Genomic DNA, 22,612 nt, shown 5'->3' with positions numbered 1-22,612 from the left:
CTGGGTGGTGCCAATTGAGCAACAGTGATTACAGGCAGCCAGACTATCCATAGGATCTACTGGGAAAGACATATCAACTAAACAGCAGAAACAGTTCTTTTCAGAGCCCATTAACAAGAAACATTGGACCAACTATATCAAACTCCAACTGAATATCGAAAGCATTAGCAGGGCAAAGTGTGACTACCTGTCAAAACTTTTGGTGCACAACAATACCGATGTCGTCGCCACTCAGGAAACTCGTGTTTCCAGGGAAGAAATATTCCGAACCCAAGGTCGAATTCCTGGATATTCGGCACTTGCTGTAACTTACGACGAGGTGTATGGAATTGCTACGTATGTCCGTAACAACATAAATGAAGTTTCACTGCTTTCTGTAAGTATTTTGATAAAATTATAGAAAATACGTGTTATGGAGGCTAGCATTAATTATTCCGTACAATATCTACACAATCATTTTATCGAAGGCAGAACTCAACTTGGATTTGATTTTATTTTCTCGCAGCATGTATGTATATTGTCCTCTATTAAAATGTAGGTGCTACTGTAATTATTATTTTCTTGTCTTTTTCAGGCATTGCATTATACAGTTTGGAGACTCTTCGGATATTTCTCCTCTATTCTATTATATAATTTTAACTTTTTAGTTGAGTTAAGGAAATATTTGCAGAGATTGCTATTAAACGCAGCGACGAGTGAAAAGAAGAAGAAAAGAATGGAAGGTGTAGTTACAGTCCGCTATGATGTCGAACCTACAACTGTCATCCAGTCACGATTGCTTTCAATCAGCATTTCCTACACATAGTAAACCTTTGGCTCTTATTTCCCCTGAAAATCCAAACAGCTATGCTACTTGGAACAAGGCGATATCTGAAAGACTATAATATTTATAGTATAGAATCTACACTCGCATGAAATATCTGTGTGTAACACTTACAGAAACTGTCCTGGATGTTTTGTTACCTAAGGATGCAACATTGCCGTAAACGTTTCTATTACCAAGAAAAGAAACTAGGTTCAGGAACTAGAGTGTCAAGTGCTCTTCAGACTTGAAATGAACTGACACCGCTAGTTGCGCCTGGAGTAATGCGGTGTGTTCATCGGATGTGTGTATGGGAGGGTAGATTCACTGCATAAGAGGGCCTGCAATAGTTTCCAAGGTGAGCCAACAATAGCGGCCTTTCAGGATTCACCGTTCTCCTCTCGGGAGCTCCCTCGACTGCAGTAACTACAGAATTGCAATGTCAGCTGACCTTGTAACCTAAGCAGTTTCCATTAGCATCGTTGCTCTTACGCTCGCTTCGTCCAAGGTTCGCTGAATGGCTGATGAGCCAATCCCTGAAGACGAAGTGAATATTAAATTGATACCCAAGGCAGATCAAACGCCCTACAATGTGTTCTTCGCAGTTTCCTTCCTCGAGCAAAAAATATTTCACATCGGTTTTATGATGACAAGGTCGTAGTTCATTGTACTAACTACGCAAATATCATGACGGGCTTCTCTCGACGGCGTCTGAAAGAATGCAAACCTCCTTAACGAGGGTGCTCACTTTTTTTTTTAATACTATTTCTGCTTATCTGAAGCGTCTAGTTAACACTTTTACTTACAGCATGGATGCCATGAGATAGTTACCAAACATTTGAATTGAATTAAACACACTGAGCCGAAAGTTTCGAGGCAGTTGTCGTGTGGCAGCTTTTGATCGAATTATTACATAATAATACATAACGTAATATGCTCACCCCAATAGTAGTATAGTCGTTTCCTTAATGATGTATGAAAACTGCAAACAATATTCATTACTGCCACTGGTTTCACAGCTAATTACTTCTTCTTCCCCTCTCCTTTTATTACAGTGAGGGAAATCTGTTATTTTCTCCCGCGCTGGCAGTATTCTTTAGCAAGCTCGTAACTTAGACGAACCAGGGTGTCGTAAACTTATTCACCGTGCATTGTGCGAGAAGATAGAAGGAATCCTTTTGACAAAATAAAATCTGAAAGGCAGGTGGAAAACTCAGAGCTTGAGGTCACGGAAGTGGCTGTCGCTCGCGACTGCTCGCGATGTTCGCCTAAATCCGAGTAAGAGGGTCGGGTTCACAGTAATTATTTTACATTGAAGAGCCAAAGAAACTGTTACACCTGACTAATATCGTGTATGACCCGCGCGAGCATACAGAAGTGCCGCAACACGACGTGGCATGGACTCGACTAATGTCTGAAGTAGTGTTAAAGGGAATTGACACCCTGAATCCTGCAGGGCTGTCCATATATTTGTAAGAGTACATGGGGGTGGAGATCTCTTCTGAACAGCACGTTGGAAGGCATCCCAGATATGGTCAATAATGTTTGTCTCTGGGAAGTTGGGTGCCAGCGATAGTGATTAAACTCAGAAGAGTGCAGCCAATCTGCAATTCTGGACGTATGGCGTGACGCATTGTCCTGCTGGAACTGCCAAAGTCCGTCGGAATGCACATTAGATATAAATGGATGCAGATGATCAGACAGGATACTTACGTATGTGCCAATTGTCAGAGTCGTAACTAGACGTATCAGGGGTCACATACCACACCAGCTGCACACGTCCCACATCATTACAGAGTCTCCACCAGCTTGAACAATCCCTTGTTGAAATTCAAGGTCCATGGATTCGTGAGGTTATCTCCATACCCGTACACATCCATCTGCTCGATACAATTTGAAACGAGACTCGCCCGACTAGGTAACATATTTCCAGTCATCAACAGTCCAATGTCGGTGTTGACGGGCCCAGGTGAGGCGTAAAGCTTTGTATTGTGCAGTAGACAAGGCACACGAGTGGACTTTCGGCTCTGAAAGGCCATATCGATGGCGTTTCGTTGAATGGTTTCTCACGCTGACTTTTGTTGATGGCCCAGCATTGAAATCTGCAGCAATTTGAGGAAGGGTTGCACTTCTGTCACTTTGAACGATTCTCTTCAGTCGTCTTTGGCCCCATTATTGCGGGATTTTTTGCCGGCGGCAGTGATATCGGAGATTTGATGTTTTACCTGATTCCTGATATTGACAGTACACTCTTTGTGAAATGGTCGTACGGAAATCCCCACTTCATCGCTACCTATGAGATACTGCGTCCCTCGCTCGTGCGCCGACTTAACTCCACGTTCAAACTCACTTAAATCTTGACGGCCTGTCATTGTAGCACACACTTGTCATATACAGGCATTACCGACCGCAGCGCCGTATTCTGCCCGTTTACATATCTCTGTATTTGAATACGCATACTATACCAGTTTCTCTGGCGCTTCAGTGTAGTAGAAGGACCGTTCACCTGGACGTGTCAATGTCCAAGGTTTTCCACTTTCCGATGCTGGAAATCTGTCTTGTAGTAGAAGAGATTCTCTGCCTTCCTCCACATGCCAAGCCATTACTGATTAACCATGACAAAATCCGTGAGAATACGAATTAATTAAACTTGTTATTATTGGTCAGCACTCACACGGCCTACTGCAATTGGGTGGCGACATTCCTACGTGGGAAATAATAGCCAGGTTTCAGAGAGTAAAGCCAGAACACACTGGCGGTACAGAGATTGAAGTGAAGACACTTGCTGCTGAGCTGTCAAAGATACATTCGACTCAGGAGTGCCATCGAGCGAGAATGCACTCCACTTTAGTCAACCAGAGAGAGAGAGAGAGAGAGAGAGAGAGAGAGAGAGAGAGAGAGATGTCACCAACTTAGGCCACCCATTCACTGACAGACAAGTCGGTCAATTTGTTCCCCACACCCCTTCCCAGCTCAGTTGGTAGACAACCCGTGTCACCATGTGTGAGCAAACTGTGACCATGTGCGGGACCTTGCTTGCGCACTGTCGCGTAGCAGTTTTCAGCATGCCAAAACAGAAGGGTAAAGGATGCAGGCTGGCAGGTAGCGGTGCGCCAGCAGAGCCGAACGCACCGTGACCCTGGACCCGACCGCTGTAATATCGTACACTACAAAGGTGGACATGTCGGGGCAGACCAGCTTCGCAGGGAGGTGGTGTCGGCCGGCTGGTTGGCCTGTGAATAGGCGGCTTTAGAGCAGACAACAGGGCTCGAGCTGGACTGAGAATTTCCATTTGCTACCGCAACCGTCTTCCAACTCCCCCCCCCCCCCCTCTCTCTCTCTCTCTCTCTCTCTCTCTCTCTCTCTCCCACACACACCACACACACACACACACACACCTGGTAAGGATGAGCCGTCGATGTAACTATTGTGTTGGCAGAAGAGCCAACACCGTGTTGCTAGAGGAGGCCGAAATGCACGCTTTTAAGCTCACGCAGGCTGGCGTGAGGTCTGGAACAGTTATAGGAGTTGAGTCTAGTAAAAAAAGGAGGTAACTGGTACAATACTTAACTTTAATCCACAATTGGTGAACATCTCTCTTGACTGTACATGCTTCACAATCTCAATATTAACTGGTAATGGCGCCTTGCTAGGTCGTAGCAAATGACGTAGCTGAAGGCTATGCTAACTATCGTCTCGGCAAATGAGAGCGTAGTTGTCAGTGTAGCATCGCTAGCAAAGTCGTCTGTACAACTGGGGCGAGTGCTAGGACGTCTCTCTAGACCTGCCGTGTGGCGGCGCTCGGTCTGCAATCACTGACAGTGGCGACACGCGGGTCCGACGTATACTAGAGGACCGCGGCCGATTTAAAGGCTACCACCTAGCAAGTGTGGTGTCTGGCGGTGACACCACAGTAACCACTGTGGCGAGCGGGACGCAAAGCTAGTTAAATTGCATCAGGGTTTAATAGCACAGTTTTAGCATTGACCGCCAGCCAGTTGCACCTGTCATGTGCTTTGATGACTCTCTCGGAGGTCGTACTTTCTGGGGTTCTTTCTTCAAACCACTAAGCCTTTGCACAGTCAGTGGCAATATCTGTGATGGTTTCATATTATGATTTCATATGTCCACCCACTTGTACTTAGTTTACAGTCATAATTACAACCTTTGGTACATTTAGTAAATGTTTATAAGTTTGATTCAGTGGATAAATCATTTTATTTTACGTCTTACGGCAATAAACTAAATTATTATACTGACTGCAAGTTTCCTTCTTCAGTTAGATGTGTGTTTGCATTAGGACACCCGTGTGAGGTATGGTACTCGTATTTTCATGCTTAATAGGGTCAACCCCAGTAACTCTCATTCAATAAAGGGTTATCCATAGTGAGAAATTGTGTCTCTTAAAATTGCATGACCTATGGCGAGCTTCCCTTCCCTGTATGCCACCACTGATCCCAGGGGTATGCTAGATAACTTAGCCGACATCTCACACAGCGTTTAGCGCTGCCATACCGGCATCCACATTTAGATTTTCCGTGATTTCCTTCAATCACTTAATGCAGATACCAGGATGGTTCGTTTTAAAAGACTCGCGGCCGATTTCGTTCCGCATGTTTCCCTAATCCGAGTTTGTGCTCCGTCTCCAACGACTTCGTTGTCGATAGGACCTTAAACTCTAATCTTCCTTCCTAAATGTACTGCAATTAAATGAATGCATTAGTTGGATTGAGATCGGTGTAGATGCAGTGACATAAAACGATATCAGTACAGAACGGTAAGAACTGCTAAACCTGGAACATAATGAATATGTCAGGACAATCGAAAATTTGTGCGAGGTCGTGACTCAAACCGGTTTCCCTGCTTATCGTCAACAGTAGACATAATAAATCTGTATAAATTCCTGCATCACTTCTATCCAGCACAGAAGGGGTATTAGTAACCTTGCAATTGAAAAAAAAAGTAAGTTAGTTTGACACTGTTGCAGGGAGAGCACAAGATGTAGCTTCAGCCGCACAGCCGGAAAGGAATTACTTCCGCCGCACACAATGGCTCGTTTCACTGCGGATAGGTGAGACGTACAGGGTGACAATTATTGAACTATATGAAATAAAATCGTCATAACTTCTGAACCGTTTGAGTTAGGACGTTCAAACTGAACGATTAGCCGTGGAGCATGAGAGAATTAGTATTGCTCGGTTTAGCGACGAAGCCCACTTTCATTTGGATGGGTTTGTCAATAAGCAAAAGTGGCGCATTTGGGGGGGGGACTGAGAATCCACATACATTTCGCGATCGAGAAATCACTTCATACTCAACGGGTGACTGTGTAGAGTGCAATCTCCAGTCACGGAAAAATCGGTGCGATATTCCTTGAAAGCACAGTGACTACCGAACGGTACGTGAAAGATTTGGAAGATGACTTCACCCCCGTTATCAAAAGTGACCCTGATTTCGAGAAAGGTGTGGTTCATGCAAGACGGAGCTCGACCCATCGAGGCAGGAGAGTGTTTAATGTCCTGGAGGAACATTTTGGAGCTCTGAGGCCACTGGCATGGGCCTCGATTGGCCACCATATTCTCCGGATCTGAATACATGCGACCCCTTTTCGTGGGCCTATATTAAAGACAAGGTGTACAGAAATAACCCCCAAAACCACTGTTGAGCTGAAAACAGCCATCCAGGAGGTCATCGACAGCATCGATGTTCCCACACCTCAGCGGGTCAAGCAGAATTTCGGTATTCGTCTGTGCCAATCATCGCCAATGATGGCAGGCATATCGAACATGTCATAACCAAAATCCGAATATCTGTAGTGATGTTTACATGTTAAATAACGTGTGTGCACGCCGTAGTTTGTAACTAATTTACGTTTTTTTTTTCAGTTTAGTTCAATAATTGTCACCTTGTATGTCCTACGTCTATCTGTTGAGTGTCAGTGGGTGTAGTGGATATGTGTAGTGTGGCGTTATGTTTTGCGTTGTGTGACGAGGTTAACAGAAGAGAGATGCTGAAACCCGGTGCTGTCACCTATCCTCCTTACCTCGAACAGCGTCCAAGGGGACCGTGTGGGTTAACGTTCCCATCCGACGGGCGGATCGCCGTGGAAAGGTTCGGAACTTAAATCTCGGTTCACAGTTAGTTGCAGTTAGTGGCATACTGCAGTTGCAATTCAATTGCAAGTGCGAACTCCCAGTTTTCAGTGGCACAACTTCACAGACACAACTTTTGTCATGCCACAGAAAGTTCAGAGTAGTTGTACTTTATTACTCCGCTATCCTTCCATCACTGCTCCCTGGTGCTGCATTACGAAACACGATCATTCTATCGCAGTTATCGTGGAGTAATTTATGCTGTACTTCACTCGATATCAGTGTGTCTTCATTTTGTTACTGAAAACAGTCTTAGCAGTTGTCGGAAGGTACAATTTTCTGTAGTAGTGTGTGTCTGGGGGGGGGGGGGGGGTTCCTGTGTACGAAATAGCCCTCGAGTGTAATGTCACAGCTGTTAAACTAAAAAATTAGTTCCAGAATACGTTTTTCACTCTGCAGCGGAGTGTGCGCTGATTTGAAACTTCCTGGCAGATTAAAACTGTGTGCCGGACCGAGACTCGAACTCGGGACCTTTGACTTTCGCGGGCAAGTGCTTTACCGATTGAGCTACCCAAGCATGACTCACAGCTTTACTTCTGCCAGTACCTCGTCTCCTACCTTCCAAACTTTACAGAAGCTCTCCTGCGAACCTTGCAGAACAGTCGGTAGAGCACTTGCCCGGGGAAGGCAATGGTCCCAAGATCGAGTCTCGGTCCGGCACACAGTTTTAATCTGCCAGGTAGTTTCAAAAAATTAGTTACTCGAAATGCCCAAATCAACGAATAAAATAAGATTCTAATATCTTGGAAGCGATGCGTATCTTCAGATGATATTCGCATGCCAGATGTTGGTTAAGTTTGCCATAGCAGACAATATTTTCGGCTTCGGGCACTATTTCTTCTATAAATGTGCTTTTGCCCCTTGATTTATGCCTTCGCGAAATATATTTTCGGATCGAACATTGGGTTTCGTCTTCCTTGTCACAGCTCTAACGCCGTAACCTGTACTATAACATTAATCCCGTCGATATGATTTCAATCGATGCCATGCTGAAGGCTGTGCATCTACGTAGAATTTCTGGTATCATATGTGAATAGTAGCTTCCGGTGCCGCTACAGGAAGCTAAAGGCTGTAGCGTCAAATTAGTTACGTATGTGAACACGACTTAATGCAAAACACTGGCGCAAAGATGGTCATCAGGAACTTTACGCCACCACTTCTCCTCTCCTTGGGGGCAAAATACTGGCGATTAAAAGTTCATTCACCATCATGACTCCACTTACCTTCGATTCCTCATTTAAATCTATATACATACTCCGCAAGTCACCGTACGGCATGTGGAAAGGGGTACCATGTACGACTACTAGTCATTTCCTTACCCGTTTCACTCGCAAATAGAGCGAGGGGAAGTCCCCGCATGAGCACTAATTTCTTGTACCTTACCTTCGTGGTCCTTACGCGAAATATGTATATGTTGGCAGCATTAGAATCGTTTTGCAGGCAGCTTCAGACGCCGGCTCTCTAATTTTTTTCATTTTTGTTTTACCTCGAACGTCGCCTTAACTCCAGCGATACTCATTTGAGTTCACAAAGCACATCGCCTAACACTTCTGTGTCGTTCAAATTTATCTGTAACAAATCCTGCACCTCGTTTTCAATTGCTTCGAAGTATTACTGTAGTCCTATCTGGTACGGATCCCAAGCACTCGAGTAGTACTCACGAATGGGTCGCACTAGTGCGGTCTCCTCCACAGATGAACCACGTTTTTTTTAACATTCTCCCAATAAACCGAAGTCGGCCAGTCGAATTCCCCACAACCACCCTCACATGCGCGTTCCATTTCATACTGCTTTGCAACATAACGCCTAGATATTTAATCAAGCAGGACACTGTAATGCTGTATCCGAAAATTCTTGGTCTGTATTTCGTAATCACCAGCATTAGCTTACATTTTTCTGCATTTAGAGCTAGCTGTCATTCATCACGCCAACTAGAAATTTTGTCTAAGTCGTAACCTCCAACAGTCGCTCAACTTCGACACCTTCCCGCACACCACAGAATCGTCAGCAAACAACTGCATATTGCTGCCTCCCTGTCCGCCAGACCAGTTATCTATATAGGGAATAATAGCGCTCCAATCACACTTGAGTCGAGCGCCACAGCACAGGCTGGCGTTTAGGACCTCGGCTACGGAGGAGAGTTACAATTCGGAATTGTGAAGCAAGTTACTGGGGCAGAGAAACTGATTTCAAGTTAGTGCCACATGGTCTGGGGACGTTTATTCATGGCTACTCCTCAAGGTGCAAGCATCCCAAAGTGAGCCCACAAAGCGCTATTTATGATTTGTCTGGTTGCGCGGGTTAACGCACCGCTTGCACTACGTCTCACTCCCCACTCAGGCACACGGATTCCTGAACCACAAACAGGACACAAGGACCCAAAAGGAAGGACTTTGTTCTTGTGCAGGCGCTGCGCCGTACGCAGGGTCTGGCCAGGAACCTACGCCAGAAGCCTGTGGGGACGTCTAAACCGAAAGATCGTCGTTGTCGTCGCAGTAATTTTGTGATTCATATTTGACGAGTACTCACGTTGTTGACGATGACGCCGCAGTAGTCGGGCGCGCCGGGCGTCGCCATGAGGTTGACGGTGAGCGTGGTGACGTGGCCGCCGTCGCCCAGCGCGATGCAAGGCGCCTGCCGCGTGTCCCGGGCCTGGATTGCACCTGCAAACAGGACACACAGCCTCTGCCAAACACTGACAACCAACCGCCGTTCTATTCTATTCTATGCTATCGCTTGCGCCTTGTCCCGCAGTGACGCAGGGTCGGTCATGGTTAAACGGATTTGGCATGTTAATATTAAGGGGTGGGCAGATGCCCTTCCTGCCGCCACCCCATACAGAATTAGTGTACCCCAGCTGTCTGCGTCTAGTGTACATCGTGAAATAGCGTACATGTGTTTCAAATATCTGCGAGTCGCGTAACTGAGGCAGGACATGGAGACCAGCCCGGTATTCACCTAGTAGAATGTGGAAAACCGCCTAAAAACCATATCCAGGCTGGCCGGCACACCGGGCGGATTCGATCCAGGAAGCATTCCGTTAGCGCTCTCGGCTACCCTGGCGGGTCTGACATCCAACCGCCGTCTCTGCGGTAAAGTCTCAAGGCTGTGATCATGATGTCCATTTGGATCGCACTTAGTCGAATCAACACCCCTCTTACACGCTGGCGCGCACACACACACACAGACACACACACACACATACACACAAACAAACATTTGTTCAATAGTGTGTTGGTCCACCTTTAGAGCGCAATGGCACTTCGACAAGTCATTGGTAAGTAACCAGACGTACAGGGATCTGACAGAAAAATGGAAACAACGAAAACACAGCAAATTACCATGCCTAATAAGGTGCAGGAACCTCGTTGGCATTCAAAACAGTTCCCATTCGTCTCGGAATAGATAAATAAAGGTTCTGTGTCGTTTTCAAGAGAATCTTATGCCATCCTTCCAACAAAATATTGGCCAATCCAGGTAACGATGTTGGAGGTGGATAGAAACCACGGATCCTCCTCAAAGCAGACCACAAAGGCTCAATAATGTTGATATATAGTGACCGTGGTGGGCAGCGGAGATGCGACAGTCCATTCTTGTGCACACAAAACCAATCCTGGACGACGCTAGCTGCGTGAATAAGGGCCTTCTTGGAACACGGCGTCATTAACGGGTAGCAAACACTGTACCATAGGACGGACTTGTTCAGTCAAAATAGTCACGTAATCCTTGGCAGTAATAAGACTTTTCAGAGCAACCATGGGACCCATTGAATATCACGATATGGCTGCCCAATCATTACCGAATCCCTGCCATGTGGCACACTTGCCACGTAAACTCGGTCGGAAGTCGGAAACCGTGTGAAACAAGACTCATCCGAACAAATGGCATTCCTCCAATTCTCTATATTCCGGGTGTTATGGTATCGACACCACACTTTCGTTTCTTCTTACAGCTCGTCCTGCAGTTCCCTGCTTAAGGAGCTCCCTGCGTGTTATTTCGACGTCGACAGGGTTCGCGAGTGCCACATTCAGTTCTGCAGTGTCTTTCGCAGTCGTCTTCGTATTTTTCGTCAGAATCCACTTCGATGATCGTCTGTCACGACCACTCAACACACACCTTAGTCCGCGTTGTGACATACCGGTTGATGTTTTTCCACTTTTGCTGTAAGTTTTAATCATAAATAAGAGGTTTCCTTAATTTTATTACACCAATTCGTACAGTTAAGGACAGGTTTTCGGGAGACCCTCAACTTTCTGGTGCTTAGAAACGGTGTATCTATACATATGGGCTTTAACTGAAAGCCAATACGGCATCTTGCGACACTGTACGGAAGAGGAATGTCGTAAAGTGACATAGGTGGCGTTCTCTCAACTCATTGGTCTACGTTCAGACCCATTTTCAGAATATACGACATGGTAGATATTGCTCTGCACGTTCGAAAATACACCGCCAGCCTGCTTTTTCCACGCTACGAAGTCAGGAACTCGCGACGCTCAACGTTTCGAATGAATGGTCCGTGAGCCGGCGGCTTTATGCTGCACCTTAACATAGATTTAAGATTGGGCAGCAGTGTTCTCCAAGGTAAAATTTCAATGAAGCCTTTGGAGACGAGAGGGCGTAGAGTCTCGTTTTTCACTGAAGTGCTTGGTTTTATTGGACAGGAGGGGTAATCACTTCTCTGCATTATATTTCTCGACTTCTCAGACGAATCAAGCTTTATTACAGAAGTGCATTCTATAGAAACAGGGTTATCTCTTCAGAATCAAGGGATGGCTGTCAACTCGATCTGAATAGAAAACAGAAATTCTCAATGATATGAAATTAAAGTAATTAACTTCGATCTTTTATAGGATGCTAACTACTATTCAAATGCATTCACATACAACAGTGTATTGTGGACTTCTATAATTATCAGCTGTCTATAGCCTGATTTCCCATCTCGTATCACGTATTCAGTAGCAGTTCTCGTCATTGTCTTTTACGTGGTGACACTGGTGCACAGAGGCTTCCCCTTAGCCATTCAAAACCGATGCATACGAAGCGTTTCTTTTATATATCGAATTCGGATGCAATCTTTAATGGTTACGCCCCCCCATTTTGAGAGTCGTGCACGTCTCCTCTCTGGTATTAGTCTAATCTTTGTGGTGAGTGTAAGTGCGTCAGTATCGACTTTGGTACTGTGTGCCAGTGTTCTTGCCACTAGCATCTGAGAAATTCCCTACTTGGACGGCAGCCAGTTCTGCCATTACCTAGGATTCTCTTGTCTGGAGTTAAAGTTGAGTTGACAGTCATAGTGCTTGCTGTTTTCTTATCGCCTCCATTTTCCTCTTACTCAAGGGATCAATAAAGCTAGGTTGACTACATGTGAAGATGTGAAATCGATCGAAAAAAATCTCGTTTAGTTCTCAACGATCATTACAGCGCATCCGTGACGCGGTGCACGTTCGTGTTGCTATTCGCCTGGAGAACGGCGTATCCGAAAATGGCCGTCAATCTGGTGTAACAAGAATTCATCCGACCACGCGACAAGTTTACATTAATCCACGGTCCATAATCCGTAATTCTATGCTCGCTCCAGTCTTATCTGACAGCCGGCGGCTGTGGTCGAACGGTTCTAGGCGCTTCAGTCCAGAACCGCGCGGCTGCTACGGTCGCAGGTTCGAATCCTGCCCCGGGCATGGATGTGTGTGATATCCATAGGTAGGTTTAAGTAGTTCTAAGTCTAGGGGACTGATGATCTCAGATGTTAAGTCCCATGGTGCTTAGAGCCATTTGAACCATTTTATTAACTGACAGTGTCGTTGCGTCTACATACCGGTATTTAGACTGTGCTGTTTCCTCTTGGCAGTCCAGCCGTGCGGGCGAGGAACGTGGCGCGATAGCTTGTAGCCGAGATACTGTTCCGCTCGCAGCATTTATACCCAAGTTGTGTTCCAGTAAGCATCATTTACTACAGTAAATTATAATGCCTGCACTTGTGTGCCGTAGTTAAACGTTGCTTGTTCTTTAGAGTTGTCCCACTTCAGGGTTCTGGGTTTAATTTTAACTGTTTAGAACTATTCCTGTGGGACCCTAATCTATACTGAGGCCTCCCTCAGTTCAAGGTTAAAGGCCTCCACGCGTAATGATTCAAGGTGGAAAATGTTGTAAACTTTCGATGTATTGCACTGTACATGGATTGCGTACTTCTTTGTTTCTGAAAAAGTAAATTATATTCCCACCCTGCGAATTTTTTCTATTTAATATTAATCGACTGATGATCCATCGTTTTAGAATTTTTGGTAAACTGAAGTTAACAAATTTTGAATTTAGTAAAGAACTTTGTGCTGAAAATCTAACCTGGATGCCCACTCTGAAGAATCTTAGTTTAATTATTGATCAGACTATCAGACTGATTCTCCTTCTTGTTTCGAATGGGCCTACTCTGGACCACGCTTGTTCAACTGTTGAGCTTTGATTTTTGCTCAGTATTGTCGTATCCTCTTCCGATGTAACTCCTTTATATCTTCTGTCCAGGGGTTACCTTTCCTTCTGGGCTTTTCCTGAAATCCTCGGACTTCCTTCGGGGTATGTCTCACAGACTGTCTGTTCTGGAGAATAGTTGTTCCCAGTTCTTTAACGTCCTTTTCAGTTTCTGTCACCCAACTGGTGCGAACCTTCTTGTTTTGCCAGAAGGTGAACAGACGGTTGGTCTATCTGTTTGGAGACAATCTTGCAACATGGCTATAGAAAGCCACCCTTATTTTTCTTGCAATCAGAGCGCCTCTCGATATGTTTGTAGAGCTGCGAGTTATGTCGCCTTCTGAATTCCCGATCTTCTTCTATCAGGTCTAGGATTTTCCTGGGGATTATTCTCTCTCTGACTTCCAATTTCTCCATCAGACCTCGCCGGTTCATGAAAAGGCATTCTATGGAATACAGGGCTTTTGGTCTATGACTGATGTGTAGTGCTTAAGTTTCAGGTTGCGTGACAGACATTTTTTGTTGTAGGAGTTCATAGCCAGTAGACAGGCTAGTTCCAACTTATTGACTCTCATGGATAATGACGTTTTTTCTGATAAGTTGGGTTCTATCCACTCGCCGAGATACTTAAACTTCTGAGTCCTTTTGATGTTTCCCTGGTCTAGTAACACCTCTTTGCTAGCTTCTTTGATGTTGGTGAAGAACTCTGTTTTCTTCAGTGGCTCTTGAAGACTCACTTTGGCTGCCTGTTTTCTGAGGCAGTGTACCTGCATTGTTGCCATTTCAAGAGAATCAGCGATCAGTGCCATGTCATCTGCAAAAGCCAAGCAATCTACAATCAGTCCTTCGTTCTTGCAGCCCAGGTAAACACCACTCTGAACACCCAAATTGGTCAGTTCCTTGCACCATTCTATCACAACCTTCTCAAAGACACAGTTGAAGAGAAGTGGGGAGAGTTCATCAGCTTGTCCCACTACAATTTTTATCTCTAAGTTTTCTGAGATCTCACCTCTAAATCTGACCTTGGAATCGGTGTTGGTCAAGGTTTCTCGAATGAGTCTGCATGTTTTGTTGTCTAGTCCTAGTTCCTGAAGTATTTTGTTAAGCGTTTCTCTATCAACAGAGTCGTATGCCTTCCTGAATTCAACAAGGGTGTCGACGACCTCGCGGTTTCTCATCTTGGTGTATGCCAGTACAATTTTAAGATTGAGGATCTGTTCAGCAAAGGATCTGGTCTTCCTGAAGCCTCCCAGTTGACTGTCCAGTTGATCTTCTGCCCTTGTTAATAACGCCTTGGAGAGAATCTTTCATGTTACCAGGACAAGAGAAATTCCATGACAGGTGTTCAGATCGGTAAAATGTGAAGCGGATGGATCAGAGCCGTGTTCCAATCAGGTTGTAATTTCTCTGTTTCCCAGATGTCCTGGATGATCTCGGTGAGCTTGCCCACGGCATTGCTTCCAGAGTTCAGCAACGATAGTTTTCTCCAGCTGCCTTATTATTCTTTAGAAGTTGAATGATTTGTACAACTTCCTCCAATAAAGGAGGCAGTGAGTCCGGGTTTGGTGTGGTTTGTTTGTAGTCGATGTCTTCACTGGGTGGATCACAGTTGAGTAGGTTTCTAAAGTACTGAGCTAAGAGGTAGCAGTTGTCGTTAAAAGTCTGTTTGCCCTGCGAGTCTCTGAAGTCGGGGCTTGGCGGATTGTATTTTCTGAGTGTCTGCTTGAAGGTTCTGTAGAAATCTCTTGAGTTATTCTTAGCGAAGCGCGCTTCGATTTTGGTTAGTTGGTTTTGTGTGAAGGTCCGTTTGGTTCCTCGAATTATCTTAGCTGTAAGCCTTCTTTATTCCAAAAAGTCCTCTCAATTTTTATTGGTTTTCTTACAATTAAATTTCTCCCTGAGTGTCTATCTTTGGGCTGTTGCACTTTCTTCATTCCACCAAGGATGCTTCCTTTTTCTCGTGAGGGGAGCGAGTTTATTGGCCGTCTTCACAAGAGTCTCCTTCAGTTGGTCCCAGCTGTTGAAATTTGTACTGTTCAGTCTCTGGCTTACTTCTTGTCTGTTCGTAAGTCGCTCTACGTCAGATCTTACCGTCTTGGAGGTTCTGTGTACTCTAGTGTTTCTAGGCTGGAGTCTCTGATCGGACTGATTATTCATTATTTTAAACTTCCTGTAAAATTGACTTTAACAACTTTTTAATTATGTAGAGAACATCTCGTTTTTAAAAATTTAACCTAAACGCCTGTTTAACACTCTTGGTTTTATATTAACCGGGCTAATTTTGTATATCTTTTTTTTCTTTTTTTTTTTAAAATCTTAAGATTGTTTGAATAAATTATATGTGCTTTGAGAAGTTAAAAAGAGTGAAAGGTTTTGCAAATAAAGTTGTATCTGGAGCCCATGCCTTCCACTTTGGTTTTCCTTATACTTGTTTACGGGGCTGGTGAACCTCACCAAACCACTTTCTATATACACTCCTGGAAATGGAAAAAAGAACACATTGACACCGGTGTGTCAGACCCACCATACTTGCTCCGGACACTGCGAGAGGGCTGTACAAGCAATGATCACACGCACGGCACAGTGGACACACCAGGAACCGCGGTGTTGGCCGTCGAATGGCGCTAGCTGCGCAGCATTTGTGCACCGCCGCCGTCAGTGTCAGCCAGTTTGCCGTGGCATACGGAGCTCCATCGCAGTCTTTAACACTGGTAGCATGCCGCGACAGCGTGGACGTGAACCGTATGTGCAGTTGACGGACTTTGAGCGAGGGCGTATAGTGGGCATGCGGGAGGCCGGGTGGACGAATTGCTCAACACGTGGGGCGTGAGGTCTCCACAGTACATCGATGTTGTCGCCAGTGGTCGGCGGAAGGTGCACGTGCCCGTCGACCTGGGACCGGACCGCAGCGACGCACGGATGCACGCCAAGACCGTAGGATCCTACGCAGTGCCGTAGGGGACCGCACCGCCACTTCCCAGCAAATTAGGGACACTGTTGCTCCTGGGGTATCGGTGACGACCATTCGCAACCGTCTCCATGAAGCTGGGCTACGGTCCCGCACACCGTTAGGCCGTCTTCCGCTCACGCCCCAACATCGTGCAGCCCGCCTCCAGTGGTGTCGCGAAAGGCGTGAATGGAGGGACGAATGGAGACGTGTCGTCTTCAGCGATGAGAGTCGCTTCTGCCTTGGTGCCAATGATGGTCGTATGCGTTTTTGGCGCCGTGCTGGTGAGCGCCACAATCAGGACTGCATACGACCGAGGCACACAGGGCCAACACCCGGCATCATGGTGTGGGGAGCGATCTCCTACACTGGCCGTACACCACTGGTGATCGTCTAGGGGACACTGAATAGTGCACGGTACATCCAAACCGTCATCGAACCCATCGTTCTACCATTCCTAGACCGGCAAGGGAACTTGCTGTTCCAACAGGACAATGCACGTCCGCATGTATCCCGTGCCACCCAACGTGCTCTAGAAGGTGTAAGTCAACTACCCTGGCCAGCAAGATCTCCGGATCTGTCCCCCATTGAGCATGTTTGGGACTGGATGAAGCGTCGTCTCACGCGGTCTGCACGTCCAGCACGAACGCTGGTCCAACTGAGGCGCCAGGTAGGAAATGGCATGGCAAGCCGTTCCACAGGACTACATCCAGCATCTCTACGATCGTCTCCATGGGAGAATAGCAGCCTGCATTGCTGCGAAAGGTGGATATACACTGTACTAGTGCCGACATTGTGCATGCTCTGTTGCCTGTGTCTATGTGCCTGTGGTTCTGTCAGTGTGATCATGTGATGTATCTGACCCCAGGAATGTGTCAATAAAGTTTCCCCTTCCTGGGACAATGAATTCACGGTGTTCTTATTTCAATTTCCAGGAGTGTATATTCATGACAGAAGGACGCGAACAGCCGATAAGTTTTGCCGTTTGCGAAATGCTCAATTCCAGGCGCCAAGCCATAGCAATCTTCGTACAAGCCATTCATGTCACTGGATTTCCCAGTTTGCGGCGCGTATCGTGGAAATGATTCTCCGTTTCTCTGCTCCTTTTGTACATAGTGTTTTTTTTCGGTACAAACGAAACAGCCGAATAGAGAACAGTGGAAAAAGCAAATAATAGTAATAAACATAGCTCTGGAACCAACGCTGTTCCCAATACAACGTCCACATAAGTGGAGCCATGCCAGCGTTAAAACACTGTTAATGACTAAGGCTATGTTTTTTTTTCCAAACACCGCAAGTGATGCGCAAACTAAAAAGTGATAAACTGCTCTTGTTTGGGTTAATGATTATTCCGGATGCCTAAGCACTGGTAAATAATGTTTTGACAGCAAATGTATCGATCGTGGCTGACTAATACCATGGCCTCCCAAGTCCCCGGACCTGAACCCGTTGGATATTTTGTATGGGGATATTTAGGAGCTTTTATGTATTCCAACCCTGTTCACAGCGTCGAAGAACTCCGAGAACGCACTTTGGATGGTTGCCAAAGCATTCGGGACAGGCCTGAGGTTTTCGAATGTGTACGGACATCGATGAAGTATTGAAGCCTGCCTTCATGTGAACGGAGGGCGTGTGAAACACTTGCTGTAATGTGTTTGTCCTCAGGCGAATAAATGCAGCTATGAAACGTTATGCAGTTATGAAACGTTCATGTACTCAGACTTAGAACGTCGTATAGGGAAACCATTGGTTTCCCGACCTATGTTTATTAGCATTATTTGCTTCTTACAATTACCTCTACATGCCCCTTTTGCTGTTGTCACCGGCATACATTACTTATTGCATCACGTGCTCTCAAAGTCACCAAGTGACTTTGAATCCCGCGCTGTACAGCGGCCATAATGTTATGGTTCCCCGTTGTATATATTTGCCTCCTCTTGTTGTTGTCACCATTTGTACGCATCCATACTGTCGTTGCATGTTTCATAATGTCATCTACCTACCTCCTATTGGTTCGTCCTTTCTATCCTTTCATATACGTTACACAGCAGCAAAGTATTTTCTTGCCCCATGTACCACATGTTCTCTTAGCTACATGCCCCACCAATCTCCTCTCATTTGCATTACGTCTTTAGGAGGGGCGACAATATTCACTGTAAATATGACAGCGATCCAACAATTTTTTTTTAAGCCACACCAGTCACCGATCTAAAATATTAGTTTATTTAGTTACCGGTTTCGACAGAATGGCCCACAGAAATGTGCAAGTGCTTAAAAAAAAAAAAACGTAAAGGTAAGCTAACAAATGTAATAACCAGTGTCGTAATATACACGGACTGGAAAATTAGCAAATATACCGGTCTTCATGAAGTTAAGAGAGAAAGCGGTTAAAATATGTTGCCACAAATGGCATTGTTGCATGGAGTAAAATGATGACAAAATAATAACCAAAGATTCAACAGACGCCTCCCCGATGTTTTAGAAGGAACAGTGATTTGTGAGAACAGGAAACATCATCTCTCTACACTTCTCAATAAATAAAATGAATTAGCGGCCAATTCGTGTTTTTCATTGTATTAAAAGCTGAGCTGTTATAAGTATTTTTTTTTCGGCGAATCTGTTGCGCCCACAGTCTTTTTATCGTGTTTAGATATGCTGCTTTCAATTCGCTTACTTGTCTATTGTACATGTCACAGACTACCTCTAGGCACTAGCTTTTATAATCTTAACGATAAGTATTACCATACTTTTGTTTAGCCTTGGAGCTTTTAATAATTTTATTCCTCATTGTGGTTATTTTAATTATCTATTGGTTCCGTGCCTCTAGCAGTTCCTCAGATCTTTGTTTGGTATGCTGCTAAGCCCGTGACTTTGATTCACAAGTTTCTGTCCGTTAACTTTATTGTAATGCCTTTGGCAAATAAACTTATTTACAGAAACCCTCCAAAACTGAAACTAAATATTTCTCTTTCGACTCATAATTGTAGCTCCCTTTCAACTGCACTTTTTGTATTCAATTTAGTTGTATGCATACGTAGTCTCAGATTGCATTTCTAACTTTGTATTACGCTGTTGCAAACTATATTCGGCCACTGACGTGCAGTGGCCACGCCACCTTCAGTTGTTTGCACCAACGTTGTAAGCAAAGTACGCGAGCGACGACCCGGTGTTACGGGGCGTGTGTGGTTATTATTTTATTGTGATTCTACACCACGTGACAGTCACATTTATAGCTACGTATTTTAATTGCTTCCCCTGTTAACTTCATTAAGTCAGGTATATCTGCTAACTTTCCAGTCTATCTATATTATGACACTGCTCAGTAATGTTCTTAGCTTACCATAATGTACGAGTGGTTCTGTGAATTTATTATTAATTTGTACTGTTTTCTGTTGGATCTATAGATTATACGTTACTTTATTCTTATTACAAACGAGCGAGATGGCGCATTGGTTAGCACACAGGACTCGCATTCGGGAGGACGACGGTTCAATCACGCGTCCGGCCATCCTGATTTACGTTTTCCGTGATTTCCCTAAATCGCTTCAGGCAAAGACCGGGATGGTTCCTCTGACAGGGCACGGCCGACTTCCCTTCTTAATCGAATGAGACCGATGAGCTCGCTGTTTGGTCTCTTCCCCCAAATCAGTCCAGTCCAGTCTTATTACCATTGATTTTCAGCCTACTTTTCAATTGTTTCATCAAGCTCCTGTATTCTATACCAAAATTCATCTACAGTATATTACAGACAAACAGTGTAAAAGCCACTGGCGGTGTACCATTAATACGTATTCCTTCTTCATGGCCCCAGTTGAAAGAACTGACGACTTCTTCTAAGGCTCTTGGGAATGCTTCATATGCCACGAAATCTTCTTGCCTGATTCCTCATCCAATTCCGAATTACCCGAAACGAGGTGTAATAGAAGTTGAAGCACTGATGAATGTATTTGCCCTCGCATACTAACTCACTTGAAATTAATACTGTATTTTTAAAGGGCAGAACTTGTTATAATCGCGTTAGATTTCTCTGACGATTGAGTTACAATGAAATAGAATTCGTATTCATTGTTCGTACTGTAATTACGTGCACTATTAGCAAATACTGCATTATTAAAGATACACTTCTAAACCCTGATTGTATCTTTGCTTGATTTACAAAATTTTTACGTCTTTCGTGGCCATTTGTTGACATATTGCCTGTTGGCTTCTGTGTCAGGTTTTCGGTCGACGTTTGATGATTTTTCAGACGTTTCGCCAGTACTAGTGTCAAGCATTGTCAAAATGTCACCCTCCATTGCTGACGGTGGACTGCCACCACTGCCACCACCACCACCACCACCACCACCATCACCAATGGAAGGTGAAACGCCGACCAGTGTTGCCGTGCGGTTCTAGGCGCTCCAGTCTGTAGCCGCGTGACCGCTACGATCGCAGGTTCGAATCCTGCCTCGGGCATGGATGTGTGTGATGTCCTTAGGTTAGTTAGGTTTAATTAGTTCTAAGTTCTAGGGGACTGATGACCTCATAAGTTAAGTCGCATAGTGCTCAGAGCCATTTGAACCATTTGAAGGTGAAACTTTGACAATGCTGGCCACTCGTGCTAGCGAAATGTCAGAAAAATCATCAAACAAACGTCGGCCAAAGAAGCGGAGACATAAGCTAACAGCCAATTTGTTTGTTGTGAATTTTGGTGAATATCTTGCTCACTGTCCCCAGCGATTCTGACTGCCAGGCCGACGACAACGTTCAATGCCCGGTACTGTTACGGATTTTTTTCATGGTGGGAGTACTGGAACATTCTGCACGTAGCCTCGTGATGAATCTGGAAAGCTTATAACGGCTGAAGAGCGGTGCGCTGATCCCAGGCTAATGCATACCGCATGAATCTGACGCCATTGTCAGATGATGAACGGCGATCAGTTAGCATCAAACCTTATGTACAGACTGGTGTGCAAAACTTAAGAGAGAAAGCAAGTTTCGCACGATGTGTCATTGCCAAGAAACACAGCTCGATGAAACTTAAGCTATACAAAGAAACAACTGCTTGACAGTATAGCACGAATTCCGGACGGTTGCGACCGCGGACATTTGCAATCGGCAGGGTTCACTGGCCATCGGCGGTCAGCCCCTTCGCCAGGAAGTTTAAGCAGCGAACCTTCAGGCAAGGGAGGCCTTCCTCGTACGCGCCTTGTCCGCTTTCAAGCCGCCGTCTCCGACATTTGTCCGACATATTGGCTTCTTGAAATCACGTTGCCAATTGAAAATACTGATATAATTACTGACGCTGCTGTACAGATGGATTTTAGGTAAAGTAACTACATCTAATACCAAAGTATTTCCAACTACCTTTCTATAGTACCAGAATACAGAGGTTCTTTTTATTATCCGGAAAACGAAATATTTTCACCTTTTGGGAAACAAAGGCAATACCATCGACTATTTCAATATGTAATTAGTTCTTCCAAACATAAATATAGCCCTTTTATCCCTCGGTCTGTACGGTAGCTTCTTTCCACGCTTACTGACTGTTGATATTTTTAAAAACATTTGAATTCCGATAAGCGATATATATTTTTTTTTAAAAAAAAGCGTCAATATCAGCGTTAGATACATTGAGAGAAAGTATCGATGCATCGTCGTATCGACTGACGAATATCGATGCACCAGCCTATAAAAACATTGGCTGCACATTGTAAATACACTGCCGGTTTTAGAGCTGTATATTTAAATATTGATTTATTATTAGATATTCTGCACATCAACAAGCTAGCAGCCTGCTTATCCCCGTTAGAGCAAGAACTGAATGGAAAACGATGCATGTTCACGGTTGCTGATAACCACTTCGCCAACAATGGTAACAGCATGTAGTGGCACAATAAACGATGTCCAATGGGTCCGTAGTTCGGTTTCGTCACATATCGAATTTGTCCGGAAAACTTCATATCGACTTCCCTGTGTTTCTTCGTTTCTGCCAATGCCAGCGATCTAGCGGATGTAGAGTCAAAACTGTAGTTTCTGTTGATAACGCCGAGCACCGATTATGTCAGCATTTAGTGTGTCACATCCACGCCCACCGCAAAAACCAATCGTGTCATTTAGATTTTGATCATCAATTTCAGCAACTGTTTTTGAAGAATGCCGATTTGATGAAATAGCAGACTAGTTGCATTAAAAATTGTTTTTTTAACGCACCTGGTGTGCTGTTTCTTCATATCGGAAAACTTGTTATTTCATTCATACTGACATCCC

At 44.8% G+C, this 22,612-nt stretch overlaps 1 protein-coding gene across 1 annotated transcript in view; it reads right to left on the bottom strand.

The window, feature by feature from the left end:
* LOC126094700 (uncharacterized) overlaps nucleotides 1-22,612 on the bottom strand; it is a 477,763-nt gene that overhangs the window by 71,413 nt on the left and 383,738 nt on the right. Inside the window, exon 3 of the mRNA XM_049909228.1 lies at nucleotides 9,484-9,617. Within this exon, the coding sequence (XP_049765185.1) occupies nucleotides 9,484-9,617 (134 nt within the window). The remainder of the gene's footprint in view (nucleotides 1-9,483; nucleotides 9,618-22,612) is intronic.

Source organism: Schistocerca cancellata, chromosome 8, assembly GCF_023864275.1.
Source record: "Schistocerca cancellata isolate TAMUIC-IGC-003103 chromosome 8, iqSchCanc2.1, whole genome shotgun sequence".
NCBI lineage: Eukaryota > Metazoa > Arthropoda > Insecta > Orthoptera > Acrididae > Schistocerca > Schistocerca cancellata.
This window is presented reverse-complemented; position numbering and strand designations above follow the sequence as displayed.